This window comes from Pocillopora damicornis, chromosome 12, assembly GCF_964200805.1.
Source record: "Pocillopora damicornis chromosome 12, jaPocDami1.2, whole genome shotgun sequence".
Classification (NCBI taxonomy): Eukaryota; Metazoa; Cnidaria; class Anthozoa; order Scleractinia; family Pocilloporidae; genus Pocillopora; species Pocillopora damicornis.
The window spans coordinates 19,080,492-19,099,655 of NC_142681.1; the positions used below are offsets into that span (position 1 = coordinate 19,080,492).

Here is a 19,164-nt window from a genome sequence, read left to right on the forward strand (position 1 = left end):
CCAGCAAACAATGCTTGGTTAAACCGGGTTTTACTAAATGAAAATCACAAACAGAGAACTAAAGAGCTCTAATTTCCATAGGATTAAAGTACTCGCTAACTTAATTTTTTTTTATGTGCAACAACTGAAGTCGACAAACATCGGTTTAAGTAGCTTCTATGTAGAAAACAATTCTCGATCTTGTTTAACAAAGCAGCTTCAAAGCATGTTTAAGCCTTGTATTGGTCTCGGTTCAATCAAAGGCGCCACAGGCAATTACTTGTTTATTCTCCTTCGAAGCCTTTATTTGGGATGCCACGTGACATTCTGTCATGACATCACAAGCATCAGCTGGGAGAGGACCGCAACTTGTGTCGCCAATAACAACTTGGATTAGCCAGGACTCGATACAGAATTTTTATTCTAGAACACGAATATCAGAAATCTTGAACTTGAACATCCCACACTTGCCAAAGGTGGATATTCCGGCAATCGGCCTGCTGCTCTTTCGTCTCAGACTGACTCCGGCTACCGGAGTATTTGGTTGATTTACCATCCAAAAGTGTTCATCACCGCACAAAGCATTCACGCCATCGAAATGATGACCTTGAAAAGAACAGGGAGACAAATCTAATGTAGTACTACAGTGTATAATCATCAGCATGCTTATTGTTATCATCAATAGCTGAACTCTACACAGATGTTTTTCCTGTGTATATTAGCACAGTCTTACGGCAGATCACACCACGATGATCTATTTTTGTCCAAAACAAATTGATGTAACGGTGAGACTTTCGAGCAAAGGAAACGTCGAGTGAGGTTCGGACACAAGAGTCGTCAAATAATATAAATACAAGTGAAGCATTCGCCAAATGCAAACTAGCCCTGTTATTGATAAGTTTTTTCAGTGCATTAGCTCTGCTGTATTCCTTTCCTTATAGAGGTGAGGAGGGAGGGCTTTAAATAGTTTCATATTATATATCACACGGTGAAGTTCCATCTTCACTTTTGAACGGTTTCATTATTTAAATCTGAGAATCAAAGAAAAGAACTATTTCAGGCCCATGAGGCACCCTTTCTTAAGTGACGTTACCAGTTAACTTTAAATCCCCTACAAGGTTTATTAGATACGTTTATTACCATTTGGGTCAAGATATTCTTCTTTCCAAAGTTCATCCAAATCAAGGTCGAATTCCGAAACACCGGGATTGAATATACCAGAGGCCCTGTAGTGATGAAATAATTAACCAAGGATTGTTATTTGTCAAGTTATTTCTTTTGGCGGAAATAAAAAAGTCACTGCTTTGTTTAAGTAACGATACAACCTGATATGCCCTTGTTTTCCTGCGTTTGACGTCAAAAACGTAAACTGAGTCCTCTATGGCACGTTATTTTTGCTTTTCTCCAGATAATGTTGTAATTGCTTTTTCTTAGGGCTCTAAAACCCGTGAACTGAAGCCGTTCCAAATAAACGAGGTTGACAGCCAGAAAACCGAGTGATTTTCCAGAACTGCAATTCGCAAGTTCATGAAATACACAGATGTTTCCTCACTCAAAATGAGAAAAAATAGTTCGAGGAGGGGTTGGGGATTGGAAAATTGAATTCGCGAAACAATTCCATGCACTGCGAGTTCCTTACATAGAAAGAAAGTTGGTGCGCTGACCTTTCAAAGTCTTTTTCAAAGTTTAGAATTAATGAATCCCAAAGTATCCTCACCCTCCCCTTTCCGCGACTTTCCACATGGACCATACTTACAAGAGAAGTATGAGAGATGAAGTAAATATCTCACCAGTTAGGAACGCTCCCAAAAATTGCAAAACATTTCTGAGTTTCCATGAACGTCTGCTTGTACTTGATTCGTTTCCAGCTTCCAGATACAGATATCAGCACGCCGTCAACTGTGACCGAACTGATTGTATTACTACAAGAGACTGGTGGTGACCGACGCCCAACTTCGATAACAACTCCAGATCCATTTTCAACAGTTTTATTTGCAACAACATTAACAGTATTTTTTACAAGCACCTCAGCATCCAAAACGTCACGCCACTCTAAATAGAAAAATATAAATACACCCACTGTAATTAAGGTATACAACCGATAGCTCTACTTAGTTTAATAATTAAAAACAGTTTTTGTGAAGCTTATAGCCATCATTTGAGTGTTGACAAGGGGAAATCTGGGGGAGGGCGAAGGTCCTCCTTCAAGCCTTGTCAGACCTCCAAATCCTTTCTAATAGTTAGCGATGTGCAGTTTCCTTTGCTTTGTGCTTCAAATATAGCTTGCCCTCGGGTTATTGGTAAACGACAGAAGGTCGGGTGTCCTTGAGCACTTTCCAACTCTCCATCCCTTCTCACCCACTTTTTCGAGATAAATTTAACTTTGCATTAAGCTCAATAAATATATCATATTAGACTTTTTGGTGTGTAGTATCACTGAGTATTTTTACGACTTGTGCCGTATTTTGACGAGCTCGGAGGGCGTGTCAAACTACAAACAATGAGTCTAATCTGATACGATATTCATGATCCAACTGCTTTATTTCAAGCACATTTCTTTAAGAGTAGGAAAAGCGAGGCAGATAGAGAAGCGTAGCGCGCGCAGTCCACCGATTAAACAGGTTTTTTTCTGTACAAAATAACCAACTGTACAATATCGCAGGATATTTGTACTCGATTCGCGCGTTATTCGCAATCTACACAGTGCAGTTGGATAATAAGGCAGAGTATCAAGTCCATTAAACTTACGTTTCCCAGCAGAAGTGACCTTTACAAGATGAACGTCTCCAAATCTCTTAGAAGAACCAAGTTGTGGCCATTTAAGGATGTTAGGTCCGGTATGTTTCTGACCTCTGTTGAACCAATTTGTAATATCGTCATCTGGGAGATTAAACCAGATGTTTAACTTCGAAATCCTTCCATAGAATGGGGTGTCGTTTGCAATAGTTCCGTCACTGTTTTGATTTTGTCCGACGATTACTTGAGTCCACTGACCATTTTCGTAATTACTTCCGCTGCTAGTTTTTTTTGAACCGAAATCTGCATTTACGATCGCTTCCATTTTAGGAGACTGGTTAGGTTGGATACGAACACAGAGGAAGACCATTTCATTCTTCGGAGAACTGGTAGCGAATACGTTGGAAAGGGAGGTCCTTCAGAAAAAAAAAAAACGCAAGTATCTACTAAAAGGTACTCTTTTTATCCCCTATAGTATTGAATATAACTGAATTTATGTAGCTCTTTTCATTTTAGTATATAGCACATAGGCCAGTAGAGCCTTTCGCACGCACTGATCAGATATTCACCTCCAAGCAGCCAAAGAGACAAAATCGCGCGTCCACAATTTAATTTCCGATCATTTTTTGGTTTATTGACGGAAGTAAGCTAATATTTTGGTTTCTGTGTGGCATATACTAGCACAGTTATTTACGTCAGCTTACAATATTTTTTTCCTCGTTTTAAACACGTACTACTTAACTTAAACAAACATCTAATTTTTTTACTTTGTTACCAAAGGAAGATTGAGTGTTGACATACTTGTCTTAAAGTCAGCCCTTGAAATAAAAAATGCCTAGCTAAAAGGATCGACAGGAAAAGTCTGTTCTATTTTAACGAAAAAAAAAGAAGCGCCTATATAACTTAATAACGACAGGGTGAATGATTCTCCTCTGGTAATTGTGGCTCACTAAAACTCCTTACCCGTCACTTCCAAACGAAAAATAGATGTTGCCTTCTCCGTCGATTCTCAATCTCACAACGTTGTGGTTGCCCCCATCCTCGTTCAAAATACTTATCACAGTCATCTTTTGGCTCTGTTGTAAATCTGGTGTGTGTATCCAGGCACAGACGGTAAAGTGTGAAACCCACTTGTTATTCATATCGTGTTTCACATAGCTCGTATGTTGAGTTTTTCTGAATATAAGCTCAAAGTTATAGTCATTTTCATTTTGAGGTTGTCCTTTGCCTCTATCAAGACTTGCAACAGTTGCTACGAAATGGAAAACAAGTACAACTGTTACATTAAAATTTGGAAGTTTGTGGTCTTTTTTCAGCAATCGTTTTTTAAGATTTAATTGAGCTGAGATTTGACGACATTTTAGTAAAATAAATTGTAAATTGGTGTCTTCGTATTCCTTAGTAGGTCTTGTTTCTTCCCCCTCCCACGCTGCCCTCTCCCCAACCCCCACACATTGCATGCACGTTATTTGTTTGGTCCCGTTTGGCCCCAGACCTCGAACTTCTAAGGAAACAACTGCACTGCGAACTAATGTTGATAAGACGTTTGTGTTAGAAATTCGATGTTTTAAAAACTGCACATTGTTGACATTTTATTGGCTTTTCTTAATTTGTTAGAGAATAGGCGGTATTCGGCCATTGTAATGGTATCATAAGGAATGACAGGTTGAGTTCGTGGGATATCTTTGCAGTGGAAAAATATCTGCTCCCTGCGGTGGCTTGGCCAACCATAAAGCAGAACGTAGCTAATACAGGAAATCGCCTGCAGTGTTTTGAGGTGACCTCTGATGTGCTTGGCTAATTTCGCGCCCTTTTCGGTTTCTTCCCGCAAAAAACTGCTGGGCTGTTATATTTATGGAGGACTGTCGTATAATAAGCAGGAGAATCACTAAAATTAAGCTTAATAGATCTCGATTCGTAACATTCATGTTGCTCTGTACTTTTCCTGCCAATTTGTCAGGTCAGTGAACTCATAACTAATTAAATTTGACTCAGAGAGGAGTCTTTTACCGTGTAACCGGATCCCCAAGGGTAACATGAAACCTGCGCTTAACCTAACCCAAGCCATTTACCCTCCGTAAGACCCCAAGCCCAAGGTGTGTGTATTCATCACTGGTAAGAGTTATAGAGCATTATGGAAGAGAAGAAAGGCGTCGTTACACTCAAGAGAAAGCAAAGGCTCGCTGGTGGTCCATTAATTTTCTCTTAGGCTTGAATATCAAATGAATTGTTAAAGTATGAAGTAAAAACAGTAGAGTGTAATACAAGGGCAGAAGAACCTAAAACTCACCTTTCACTGTGTCACTACAATCAACCAACTCTGCCTGTCCCGTCAAACTGCTATCCAACCAGTGCTTGTTGCTGATGTTGTATTTGCCTTCACTCGCCTCTATTTCCCGGCAAGATATCGCTGGTAATTCAGGAATGGAACCCAAGGGAACTGAAAGATTAAGGGGTATCTTTGAGAGGAAATTTCGTTGCTATGTTTTGCTCAGCGTCAAGTCTTCGGCTTAGAAAAGTCCGATCTCTTTTTTGGCGTCTTTTTTACCGATCTACGATACTTCGGTGCGGTGATCGGGGAAAGATCAAGGCACCCAATGATTTTTAACTGATACAAGCAGCTTAATTAAGCTGATCACATACCTCTGCCGACAAAACGTCGCATATAAAACCGTATAGGGTCAGCGCGGAAATTTAGGGGCCTCGCCTCCTTGGTGCGGTTATTCAATTCGCAGACTTTCTCCCCTATGACGTAGTTAAAACTTTGACATTTGATTTCTCTTTCGCAACGGATATCACATTGACGTGGGGCTGTTACGGATATTACTTTGAAGACGAAACCATCGAGAGCCATACCAGGAATACTGACTTCTGTCTTGCATTGAGCACCAGCCGTCACAAAGGGAGTGAAAGAAGCCAAAATATATAAAAGAAGATATGTCCACAGCATGTTATCTGTGTGCTTAAATTGAATATTTCTCTGTTAAACTCGTAGCAGGGATAAATCAGTCCGACAAGCATAAGCGAAAGCTTGCGCACGCGCCAGAAAAAGTCGCGCACAAATATGTGAAAGGTCACGCACACAAGCTCGAAAAGTCACTTATTAGAGAGCGAAGAGTCACGCAAACAAGAGCACAAAGTCGCCCACACAAGAGTGAAAAGTCATGCACGCGTGCGCCAGAAAAAGCCGTGCTCAAATATGTGAAAGATCACGTACACAAGCTCAAAAAGTCACACGCACAAAAGCGAAGATTAACGCTCATAACTGCTAAGAAACACACACACAACAGCGAAAGGTAGCACGCATACGAGAGAAAGAGGCAGCTGCTCTCGTCAGTCTTACGCACGTTCTTGTTCGTTGTAAACGACATGACTGTATGAAGAGTTGCTTAATATCAATTAAACTAAATTAAAACACTGTGCGTCGTTTAAAAACGCAGTTTGTTATATGAGAATAATTGATGGCTATTGTAAAGGTTTAGCTGTCACTATTATATTTTTCAAGTTAATGCAGTCGTCAAAAACATTAATAAATTATACATAAAGAAAGACGCTATCAACCACTGTTTTATTTTTTTCAAATCGAGAACAGGACTCCACAAATATTTCAAAGGTCCCTCCACTCAGAGAAGCAAATATCAATCAAGAAGTGATTATGCCTTTTACATTTGAATACCTTTAGCATCAACCCAAACAAAGGGCGAACTCTTTGTCACCCATAGATTAGAAAAGTATTGGTCACTATTGTCAGATATATCTATCCTCTCTTTCTCGGTAAAAGGAGAGGGAATCTTGTTATAGTTTTTTTGTGGTTAGCTTGAAGTGTTCGAATTAATTTTTCTTTTCAGTTTATTTTAGCAACAAACACATGAAGGGAATCTAAAAGATTTCTGGTCAAACGCTACCGGAATCAATCCTGTCTTTTTGGAGTGTTTCTTGGTCTTTTGTAACGAGATCTAGCCAAAAACAATCAAGTAGAACAGGCTTGAATAGCAAGTTGAAACCCCTTTAGTATGTCACCTTTTACTGAAGAAAAAATACGTCTGGCCAAAAACAAGCGATTCACCCTTTTGTATAAAGGACGACGCTCATGCACATTCTAAAAATCCTGCTAAAACTAAAAGGAGATTCCTCTTGAGTTTAGATCATCAAGGAGAACAGAATTTTGAGACCTATCGTTAATCCGAAGCAATTTGAGATGAATTTTTCTCCCAACATTTTCCACGCCTTCTAAGAAGACAGATAAGTGATTTCAGTTCTTCATAGCGTTTTTAGCCAACTCGAAACGTAGCTAAAGTCCAGCCATTTTATTTTTTCCTCCTTTCAAAATTTCGGCCCCATCGGTTTTAATCAAAAAAAACGACAATACTTCTTGCCTTCTCATTGAAAAGCCAAAAAGTTTTTCGTCTACATACCTTTAACCCCCCGTATAAACGCCAGTTCAGAAATCGCTAGCAATAGACATCGGGTTTATTTCAGCGTCAACCCCCTGAAAGGTGTCGAGTCTTTCTCAGTGTAGACACTGTATGTAGGTAAACTGTCTCTGCAGGTTCTATTTGTTAGGTAATTTCCTTTACTTCCAATGAGGCAAGTAACCTCCTAAATTATTTATAATGTTGATACTTGCAGAAAGTACTCGAAACCCGAGACTATCTATTACTAAGCTAAAGCTATCAGAGAATAATTTTGTTTTCTAACGACTTCAGAGCTTCACTTCGTTTTCTTGGTGAAGAAGAAATCTACCTCACCAGACATCATTAATTTGTTTGGCAATTTTTGTGAATTGTTTCATTTTCATTTGAAGACGAGGAGTGCCTAATTAAATTAAACGTTACTGTAGTGACCAAAATAGGCTTTCTTTTCCAGTTTATTCTTATGTTTGTCCTCTGCAGTTACCATTCGCAACAACGCCACCCTCTGCTGGCTAGATTTTCCAAAACGAAAGCAATAGCCCACTTAATTGTAGTTGATAACATATAACCTACATATATCTGCAACTGGACGAATTGGTCTGATGTTTTAATCGAAATAGAAATATGTATTTTATTGATCTCGAACAGGTGTTCTTCCATTGCATAACAAGTATGAGCTCATAAAATACCTTGCTACAGGAGCACCTGCACTGGTGAAGCGGGGAATCCCATTCGACTATCTTCCTTTGCACCCTGGGAGTCCATAGGGTTTCAATTAAAACAATTTTATTCGCTTTATAATGTTTGTTTTCCTTCATCGTGTATTATATCTACTGGCGAGGAAAAGTTTCCCAATGCAAAGCTGGTTCAGGAACGATAGTAAAATATTGGTCATTACAATACCTAGCTCTTTTCCTCCATTTTCCCCTATGTGTTCTTTGCTGTTGCTTGTGTGTGTGTGTAACCTGTTTCGATTTCCTCGAAATTAAAAACATAAAAAAGGAATATTTTTTATTCGTGACTAAACGGAAACTGAAAAACTAAATTTTCCATAGGATTCAAGTAATCGCGAACTTGCATTTTTAATGTGCAAAAATTGAGGTCGACAAACATCGGTTTAAGCAGCTTCTATGAAAAAAACTTTCGATCCTGCTTAACAAAACAGCTTTAAAACATATTTAAGTCTTGGTGTGAATGGGGTATTGGTCTCGGTTCAATTGAATAAGCGGATAAGCGAATAAGCGAGCGAAACAACTCCCCGAAAGCGGTTCAACGCACTTAATTTCCAACGGATTCTAGCTCAGTGGAGAATTTTTCATTCGAGTGTCGAGAGTAATCTGGAACGGTATTTTTCTATTTTGATTTGCTGTGTAACTGGTCTGACAAAATCTCACGCCAAATTCTTGAGCAGTTACCAAGGAATTAAACCTATAATCACGAATAGAATATGTTGTGCAAACAAGCAGCATTCAAGACGGCGTTGGCACCCAGTACTTGTACTGCGAGTGATATATTAAAAAACCTGGCGCCAGTCTCTTTCGCTCCAAATGTGTCAATGATAACACGTCTTCTGATTTACTTATGTTTGTTTTGTGATTTATCTTTTGTTCGGTTTTTAAAGCACAAGGAAATTCATTCAATGGAATATCCTTCGCCCTAAGAGTCATACCAACAGTTCATACTGACTCACCATGTGGTGTACCAACATTTGAAACGTGTCTCTTCTGACCATACGACAACGAGGTGGGATTTCAGTGCGAAGTAATTTTATTTGAGCATTTTCTTTGGTAAAACTCCACAAAGAACTTACCTAAAATTAGTGCGAAGGCTAAACTAGTTCCCAGTACCTCCTTCCTTGGTAGAATTTCAATTTACGAGTTTAAACAAAATGAACTAATTCTGCTTTTCGCCTCTAAGGTCAAGTTGGAACATGACTACTTCTAGCCACAGGCTGTTTGTTGTGTCAGTTCTTATAATTAGATGTGAAAAAAACGGCCTTAGAACGAGTGAAAACAAGCTGAATGTGAGATCTTGGTCGTCTTCCCTCAACAGTTTGTGTTCATTCGACTATCATTGTCTATAAAATAGCGAGAAGTCTAAGTATTTCAATGTGAAGTCATTTTCAGCTCTGCTTCCAGTGCAATTTACAGTCATAGTGCTGATGTGCTTAAAAGGTGATTTAAATGCACAAACTTATCAATTGATCACGGGCTCAAGTCCTAGCCAGTCAAAGGCCCTAAAGGCAGCAACGTGTTTCTTCTCCTTCGAAGCCTTTATTTGGGATGCCACGTGACATTTCTGTCATGACATCACAAGCACCAGCTGGGAGAGGACCGCAACTTGTGTCGCCAATAACAACTTGGATTAGCCAGGACTTGATACAGAATTTTTACTCCAGAACACGAATATCAGAAATCTTGAACTTGAACATCCCACACTTGCCAAAGGTGGATATCCCAGCATTCGACGCGCCGCTCTCCCGTCTCAGACTGACTCCGGCTACAGGTGTATTTTGCTGATTTACCATCCAAAAGTGTTCATCACCACACAAAGCATTCACACCATCGAAATGATTACCTTGAAAAGATCAGGGAGACAAATCTAATGTAGTACTACAGTGTTTAATCATGAGCATGCTTATTGTTATCATCAATAGCTGAACTCAACGCAGATGTTTTTCCTGTGTATATTAGCACAGTCTTACAGATCACACCACACTGATCTATTTTTGTCCCACACAAATCGATGTAACGGTGAGACTTTGGATCCAAGGAGACGCCAAGTGTGGTGCGGACACAAGAGTCGTTAAATAATGTTACTACAAATGAAGCATTCGCCAAATGCAACCTTTACCCTTAAATTCATAAATTTATCAGCGCCATAACTCTGCTGTATTCCTTTCCTTAACGAGGAAAGGAGAGAGGGCTTTAAATAGTTTCATATTTTCTCGCTGCAAGCTTTTTTTATGGGGACCCCCAAAAATTGCGTATAGACAGTTTGATAACCATTAATAGCATATATACTGTTAGTAACCATATACTTTAAAATTTAACCCTATAGCATCCATAATATATATAATCTGTCTTCTAGTTTTGTTGAAGAGACGTGCGGGAAAAAAAAATGCGAGCTTCGCTTTTAGGCTTGCCTAAATCTATATATTATATCACATGGTGAAGTTCCATCGTCACTTTTGAACACTTTCGTAATTTAAATCGGACAATTGAAGGAAGAAACTTACTAAAGAAAATTATTTTAGGCCCATGAGGCACACTTCCTTAAGTGACGTTACCAGTTAACTTTGAATCCCTTACAAGACTTTTTACATACGTTTATTACCATTTGGGCCAAGATATTCTTCTTTCCAAAGTTCATCCAAATCAAGGTCGAATTCCGAAACACCGGGAGTGAATATACTAGCGGCCCTGTAGTGATGAAAGAATTAACCATGGATTGTTACTTATCCAAAAAGTTCCTTTGGCCGAAATAAAAAAGTCACTGCTTTGTTTAAATAACGATACAGCTTGATACAAGTTTTGATACACTTGTTTTCCTGTATTTGACGCCAAATACGTAAATTGAGTCCTCTATAGCGCGTTATTTTTGTCTTTCTCCAGATAATGTTATGATTGCTTTTTCTCAGGGCTTTAAAACCCTGAATTGAAGCGTTCGAAATAAACGAGGTTGACAGACAGAAAACCCAGTGCTTTTCCAAAACTGCTGTTCGCAAATCCATAAATGACAGAGATGTTTCCTCACACACTATAAGACACAATAATTTGGTGCTCTGATCTTTTAAGGGCTTTTGTAAGGTTTAGAATTAATGCATCCCAAAGTATCCCCACCCTCCCCTTCCCGCGAATTTCCACATGGACCATACTTACAAGAGAAATATGAGAGATGAAGTAAATATCTCACCGTTTACGAACGCTCCCAAAAATTGCAAAACATTTCTGAGTTTCCATGAACGTCTGCTTGTATTTGATTCTTTTCCAGCTTCCAGATACAGATATGAACACGCCGTCAACTGTGGCCAAATCAGTTGCATTACTACAAGAGACTGGTGACTGACGCTCAACTTCGATAACTACTCCAGATCCACTCTTAAAAGATTTCGTCGCCGAAACATTATTTGTTGTTTGTACATCCACCTCACTATCCAAAACGTCACGCCACTCTAAACAGAAAAATAAAGAATCACCCACCATAACTAAAGTATAGACCCGATAGCTCGACTTAGTGTAATAATTAAAAACACAGTTTTTGGTAGGTTTATAGCCAGCGTTTACGTGTTGACAAGGGCGAGTCTAGGGGGGGAGGTCAGAGGGCTCCGAAACCCTCGCCTCTCCTTCAAGCCTTGTCAGACCTTCAGATCCTTTCTAATGATTAGAGATGAGCAGTTTGCTTCGCTTTGCGCTTCAAATAGAGCTTGCCCTAAGGTTATTGGTAAGTCCTGGTAAACGACAGAAAGTCAGGTGTCCTTAAACACTTTCCTACTCTCCATCCCTTCCCACCCACTTTTTCTAGATAAATTTAACTTTGCATTTAGTACAACAAATATATCATGTTAGACATTTTGGTGTGTAGTATCACTGAGTATTTTTACGACTTGTGCCGTATTTTGACGAGCACGGAGGGCGAGTCAAACTACAAACAATGAGTCTACTCTAATAAGATATTTATGATCCAACTGCTTCATTAATTTCAAGCGCATTTTTTTAAGAGTAGGAAAAGCGAGGCAGGTAGAGAAGCGTAGTGCGCGTAGCCGACCGGTTAAACAGGCTTAACCACTTGTGCAATATCTCAGGAGATTTGTACTCGACTCGCACGTTATTCGTACTTTACTTAATGCAGTTGGATAATAAGGCAGAGTATCAAGTCCATTAAACTTACGTCTCCCTGCAGAAGTGACCTTTACAAAATGAACGTCTCCAATCCTGGAAGAAGAACCAAGTTCTGGCCATTTAAGAATGTTAGGTATGTAATTTTTCTGAACTTCGTTGTACCAATTTGTAATTTGGGCATCAGTGAGAGAGTTAAACCAGATGTTTAAGTTCGAAATCCTTCCATAGAATGGGGTGTCGTTTATAATAGTACCGTCATTGCCCTGATTTTGTCCGACGATTACTTGAGTCCACTGAACGTTTTCGTACTTAACTCCGTCGCTGGTCTTTTTTGAACCGAAATTTGCATTTACAATCGCTTCCATTTTAGGTGACTGGTCAGGTTGGATACGAACACAGAGGAAGACCATTTCATCCTTCGGAGAACTGGTGGCGAATACGTTGGAAAGGGAGGTCCTTCAAAAACAAAAACGCAAGACGCAAGTATGTACTTATAGGTAATCTCTTTATCCCCTATAGTACTGAATATAACTGAGTTTATGTAGCTCTTTCGCGTGCGCCGATTGGCTGGTTCGGAAGTGATTAGGAAGTACTACTCACTTCCAAGTGGCCAAAGAGACAAAATAGCGCGTCAAAAATTTAACCGCCGCTCATTTTTTGGTTTGTTGACAGAAATAAGATAGTATTTTTGGTTTCTGTGTGGTATATACTAAAACAATTATTTACGTCAGTGTCAGTGAGTAGTTGTGAACTAACATTGCAACAATCTTACCAAAGGTTACATTATTTTTTCCTTCGCTTTAAACCCATACTACTTAACTTAAAAATAAACATTAAAATAAACAGGACGACTGAATGTTGATATACTTGTCTTAAAATCAGCCTTTGAAACCAAAAAATGCCAAGCTAACAGGATCGGCAGGAAAAGTCTTCTCTATTTTAACGACAGAAAAAGCGCTTATAGAAATTGATAACGACAAGGTCAATGATTCTTCTCTGATAATTGTGGATTACAAAAACTCTTTACCTGTCACTTCCAAATGAAAAAGAGATGTTGCCTTCTCCGTCGATTCTCAATCTCACAACGTTGTGGCTGCCGCCATTCTTCTCGTTCAAAATACTTATCACAGTCATCTCTTGGCTCTGTTGTAAATCTGGTGTGTGTATCCAGGCACAGACTGTAAAGTCTTTAACCCAGTTGTTATTCGAATTCATACGGTGTTTCACATAGCTCGTATGTTGAGTTTTTCTGAATATAAGCTCAAAGTCATAGTCATCTGAATTTTCAGGTTGTCCATTGCCTCTATCAAGACTTGCAACAGTTTCTACGAAATGGAAAACAAGTACAACTGTTACATTAAAATTGGCAAGTTTCTGGCCACACTCTTTGCTACTTCGCTTGTTTTCAGCCATCGTTTTTTAAGATTTAATTGAGCTGAGATTTAACGACATTTTGGTAAAGTAAATCGTAAATTGGTGCCTTCGTATTCCTTAGTAGGTCTTGTTTCTTCCCCCTCCTCCGCTGCCCCCTCCCCACCCCCCACACATTGCATGCACGTTATTTATTTGGTTCATTTGGCCCCAGACCTCGCTCTTATAAGGAAACAACTGCAACGCAATTTTCTTTTGGTAGGGAATAAGCGGCATTCGGCATCACAAGGAATAACAGGTTGAGTTCGTGGGATATCTTAAGCGAAAAAATGAAGTTTACTATACTCACGGGATGCGTCCGTACTCCGCGCGACGAGTGTTGATTCTGAACAGTTTTTGCCTGTGAATGCATCCGTACAGTTGCATTTGTAGGTTTTTGTACTGGGTACTTCTACACACGTTCCACCGTTTTTACAAGGATTAGCATCACAATCTAATGAATTTAAAAAAAGTGTACTGAAAGTGATAAAAACTTCTACAGGTCATGCACGTTATTTGTTTGGTCCATTAGGCCCCAGACCTCCAGGAATCAACTGCGCTGCAAGCGAATATTGACAAGAGGTTTGTGTTGGAAATTGGAGACTTTAAAAACTGCACATTATTGACATTTTATTGGCTTTTCTTAATTTGGTAGGGAATACGCGGTATTTGATCATGGTAATGGCATGATAAGGAATGACAGGTTGAGTTCTTGGGATATCTTTGGAATGGGAAAAGTGAAGAAAAAATATGAAGTTTACTATACTCACGGGATGCGTCCGTACTCGGCGCGACGGCTGTTGGTTTTGAACAGTTTTTGCCTGTGAATGCATCCGTACAGTTGCATTTGTAGGTTTTTCTACTGGGTACTTCTACACAAGTTCCACCGTTTTTACAAGGATTAGCGTCACAATCTATCGATGTAAAACAAGATGTAACTTGATAATTAATGCCATTGATGTCTTTTTCTTTTTCGTCGTCGTCAGTGATCGTCATCTGTCCTGGCCGCATCCCCTCTTTTGAGAGGGAAAAATCGTGGGAGTTATAAACTCTTTACACCCTATCATTAGTATGCATTTCCTCTATACAATAGACAAGAGAGAATTAATTGAATGATCAAGAACTTTTCAAGTTGTCGATCAGTAGCTTTATTCCCGTGCCCTCAGAGTTTGAATAAGGGGTGATCTCTGAGGTGAAATAAGCTGCCAGGGTTACAATGTTGAGCGTTAAGAGGCAAATTGTGTTAAGGCTCGGTCAACATTGTTGCGCGCAGCGTGTTGCACAGGTTTAGTCACCCTGTAGCAACATGTTGTTACAGGGTGTAGCAACATTTTGCTCCTTTATAACATCTTACAACGCGATCCAACATTATTGCAAGATGTTGAAATGTTGCGTGCATTTGGCCGCGCCTTTAAGAGCAGGTTTTATACTTACATGTCACGGTCTGCGAACATCTCATGCCACAGGAGTTTTCAGCTCACTTACATTTGAAAGTAATATTACTGGCTATCGTTATAAATGCTCCTTGTGAATTGGCGTATTTGTTGTTAAATCGTATCATGAATTACTATTAAGTATCACGGAATTTGATAAATTGATAAATTAATGTGATTCATTGTACATTTTTGTGTGTTCGTTTGTTTTCTGATCGCCATTTTCGCCATTGTTTTCTTATCGTCATCGTCCTTGTTATCAACATCATCGTCTGAATTGCCACTGTGACATCACAAACCAAACAATAAGAGTTATGGAGCATTATGGAATAGAAGAAAGGCGTCGTTACAATCAAGAGAAAGCAAAGGCTCGCTGGTGGTCCATTAATTTTCTCTTAGACTTGAAGGTATAAAATATAAAATATGAAGTAAATACAGTAGAGTGTAATACAAGGGCAGAAGAACCTAAAACTCACCTCTCACTGTGTCACTACAATTAACCAACTCTGCCTGTCCCGTCAAACTGCTATCCAACCAGTGCTTGTTGCTGATGTTGTATTTGCCTTCACTCGCCTCTATTTCCCGGCAAGATATCGCTGGTAATTCAGGAATGGAACCCAAGGTAACTGAAAAATTAAGCGGTATCTTTGAGATGAAATTTCGTTGCTATGGTTTGCTCAGCGTCAAGTCTTTGGCTTAGAAAAGTCCGATCTCTTTTTTTGAATCTTTTTTACTGGTCTATGATACTGCGGCACTGATCGGCGAAAGATCGAGGCACCTAGTGATTTTTAACTGTTACAAGCATCTTAATTAAGCTGATCACATACCTCTGCCGATAAAACGTCGGATATAAAACCGAGCGGGGTCAGAGCGGAAATTTTGGGGCCTCGCCTCCTTGGTACGGTTATTCAATTCGCAGATTTTCTCCCCTATGACGTAGTTATAGCTTTGACATGTGATTTCTCTTTCGCAATGGACTTCACACTGATGTGGGGCTGTTGCTGACATTATTTTGAAGACAAAACCATCAAGAGCCATACCAGGAATACTGATTTCTGTCCGGCATTGAGCATCAACCATAACGAGGGCGGTAAAAGATGCCAAAAGATGTAAAATACAATATGTCCAAGTCATGTTACCTGTGTTTTGAAACGTATCTTAGTTGAGCTCATAGTGGGAATAAATTAGTTGCAAAACCAGAGGAAAGTATCGTGCACGCGAGCAAAAACCTATGCACGCACGAGCGAAAAGTCACGTGCACTCGAGCGAAAGATACCGTGCACACGCGCAGAAGGTCTCGCGCACACGAGCGAAAGTCATGCGTTCACGAGAGAGAAAGAGATTAAAAAGACAGCTGTTCTTTCGCACCGTCAGATATTCATCAAGAATATTCGGTAATAAATTATACATCAAGAGAAAGATGCTTCCAACTTCTGGTTTCTTTTCAGTCAAGAATAATGCTGCGAGAGTATTTATCAATTCCATCCGATCACACAAGTAATTATAAACCAAGAAGTAGAGTACTTGCTTTCATTGACGCGTTTTAAGCTTCGATATGACTAGCATTAGCCTTATGTTGACCTGTATACAATCGATAGATTTCAAGTAAATTGGTCACCATTGTCTGATAAATTCTCTTTCTCTTTTTAGACGAAAGTGAAGAGGAAACTAATTAAAATTTGTGTCAGATCAGTTCGCGGGTCAATTCTGGGCGGGAAAAAAGACGAAGTTAGGAAGAGGTGCCCGTTTATTTAGCACTCAACAAACTGATAAAGAACGAGAAGATCTCGAGTAATATGCTACGTGTATGTATGGGAGTGTTTTTTTTAAAATATCAAAAGAGAATGGACACGGATATTAACCGAAGTTGAAAATCTTTTTACATGACAGTAAAAAAATAACATTTCTGGCCAAAAACATTGATCGACCCTTTATATTTAGGACAACGGCCACATTCCAAAACTCCTATAGAAAAAAAGGAAATTTCTCCTAAGTCTAAATTATCAAACATAACAGAATTGTGATTCTTGTCGCTAATCCTCAGCAAATTTGTGGTGAAATTATAGCCCAAAATGTTCCTCACCTTCTAAGATGTCAGAGAACTGTATTCAGTCCTTCATAGCTTATTTAGCCAATTCTACGTGTAGCTTCAATCTAAGGGTCTTTCGTTGTATCTTTAGCCGACCGATTGCAGTTATAGCTTCCTAGAAAACAGATGGAAAAACAAATTGTTTTTTCTCTTGTTTAGATTTCACCCCAGTCGGCTTTTGTTATTTATTTCCTTATTTTAAACCACTAGAATATTAACTGCATTCTCATTTCTTTGAATAGCCGGAAAGTTTTTCATCTCTACACCATCTATCTCCTGCATAAATAGCAGTCTAGAAATTACTAACAATAGAAGGCAGGTGTTTAAAAGTAAACACTAATGTTAGATGAACATTCCCTACAGGTTCTGCTAGGAAATTAGAAGTCTATTTATGAGGTAATTTCCTGTGTAACCAATGAGGCGAAGCTGCTCCTAAAGTATTCATGTTGTTTAGACTTACAGAAAACACTCGAAACCCTCGTATAACCCCCAAAGCTATCAGAGAGTACTTCTGTTTTCTAAACAACTTTCACTCCGCAGAATAACATTTTCAACATCCCACCTCGTTGATTGTTTTAAAATTTCCGAGAATCTTTTTAATTTCATTTGAAGACAGAGAGTGCCTAATGAAATTAAAACTTGCTGTAGCGAACAAAAAGCTCTATCTTTCAAATTATTACGTATGTTGTCATTCACAGTTACCCTTAACTGCAGCGGCTCTATTTGTAGGCTATAGATTTCCCAAATCGAAAGCAATATCTTACTACATAGTATTCAGTAAAATATCACCTTTATTTATCTTAAACTGAAAGAATAGCTCTGATGTTTTAATCGAATTAGTTATATATTTCATTGTTCCCTTAATGCCAAACAGGTGTTCTTACATTGCATGACAAGGACGACCTGATAACATACCTCGCTACAAGAGCACTAAGACCAGTGAAGCACCCTAAAGGTCCCCAGAGATTTCAATTAAAACGCTTTTTTTCGCTTTATAGTGTTTATTTTCCCTTGTCATCAAAGAATTCTACCGGCGGGGAAAATTTCCTATTGCAAAGCCGGCTCAAGAAGAACAATAAAATATCAATTAAGACCTCTTTTCGTCCATTCTTTTCTCTATATGTTCTTCGCTGTTCCTTGTGCGTGTGGTAGCCACTGAAGAAACTCGAGTAAACAAAACTAAACATTGCGTATAAACTGTTTCGTTTTCCTCGAAAAACATCAAAAAGGAATATTTTCTTATCCGTGACTCTCTCGGTCTCATTTCAATCGAATAATCGAATAAGCGAGCGAAAAAAAACCCCGAAAGCGGCTCAATGCGCTTAATTTCCAGCGGATTCTAGCTCAGTGGAGAAATTTTCATTTGAATGTCGAGAGTAATCTGGAATGGTAATTTTCCATTTTCATTTGCTATGTCACTGATCTGGCAGAATCCAACTAAATTAATTATAGTTGATAACATATAACCTCTATATATCTGCAACTGGACGAATTGGTCTGATGTTTTAATCGAAATAAAAACATATATTTCAATAATCTCGAACAGATGTTCTTGCATCGCGTGACAAATATAAGCTCATAAAATACTTCTTTTGCACCCTGGGAGTCCAGAGGTTTTAATTAAAACAGCTTTATTCGCTTTATAATGTTTATCTTCCTTTATTATATGTAATATCTACTGACGAGGAAAATTTTTCCATGGCAAAGCTGGCTCAGGAAGAAGAATAAAATATTTGTCATATTCGTCCATTTTTTCCCTATGTGTTCTTTGCTGTTCCCTGTGCGTGTGTGTGTGTGTAAACTGTTTCGTTTTCCTCGAAAAACATAAAGAAGGTATATTTCCCTATTCGTGACTCTCTTGTATCTCATTCACACCAGCAAACTACGCTTGGTTAAACCGGGTTTTACTAAATGAAAATCATAAACAGAGAATTGAAGAGCTCTATTTTCCATAACTTAATTTTTTTTTATGTGCAACAACTGAAGTCGACAAACATCGGTTTAAGTAGCTTCTATGTAAAAAAAAAATTTTCGATCTTGTTTAACAAAGCAGCTTCAAAACATGTTTAAGCCTTGTATTGGTCTCGGTTCAATCAAATTAGCGGATAAGCGAATAAGCAGGCGAAACAACGCCCCGAAGCGGTTCCAGGCGCTTAGTTTCCCGCGGATTCTAACTCAGTGGAGAATTTTTCTTTTGAGTGTCGAGAGTAATCTGTAATCCGGTATTTCTCTATTTTGAGTTACTATATGACTGGCCTGGCAAA

At 38.9% G+C, this 19,164-nt stretch overlaps 2 protein-coding genes across 2 annotated transcripts; both read right to left on the bottom strand.

Moving 5' to 3' along the window:
- Window positions 1–277: 277 nt before the first annotated feature.
- On the bottom strand, window positions 278–5,665 carry LOC149036874 (uncharacterized). Its single transcript, XM_089189665.1, has 7 exons — window positions 5,572–5,665; window positions 5,006–5,155; window positions 3,679–3,967; window positions 2,728–3,131; window positions 1,770–2,031; window positions 1,120–1,205; window positions 278–585 (listed from the first exon to the last, which is right to left on the bottom strand). The coding sequence occupies exons 1-7, from the start codon at window positions 5,663–5,665 to the stop codon at window positions 398–400; spliced, it is 1,473 nt and encodes a 490-aa protein (XP_089045791.1). The 3' UTR covers window positions 278–397.
- Window positions 5,666–8,882: 3,217 nt separating this feature from the next.
- On the bottom strand, window positions 8,883–17,057 carry LOC149036875 (uncharacterized). Its single transcript, XM_089190351.1, has 10 exons — window positions 16,895–17,057; window positions 15,639–15,950; window positions 15,288–15,437; window positions 14,149–14,292; window positions 13,689–13,832; window positions 12,996–13,293; window positions 12,018–12,424; window positions 11,043–11,301; window positions 10,464–10,549; window positions 8,883–9,704 (listed from the first exon to the last, which is right to left on the bottom strand). Exons 2-10 carry the CDS (start codon window positions 15,943–15,945, stop codon window positions 9,517–9,519), a joined length of 1,983 nt encoding a protein of 660 aa, XP_089046477.1. The 5' UTR covers window positions 15,946–15,950; window positions 16,895–17,057; the 3' UTR covers window positions 8,883–9,516.
- Window positions 17,058–19,164: the final 2,107 nt, after the last annotated feature.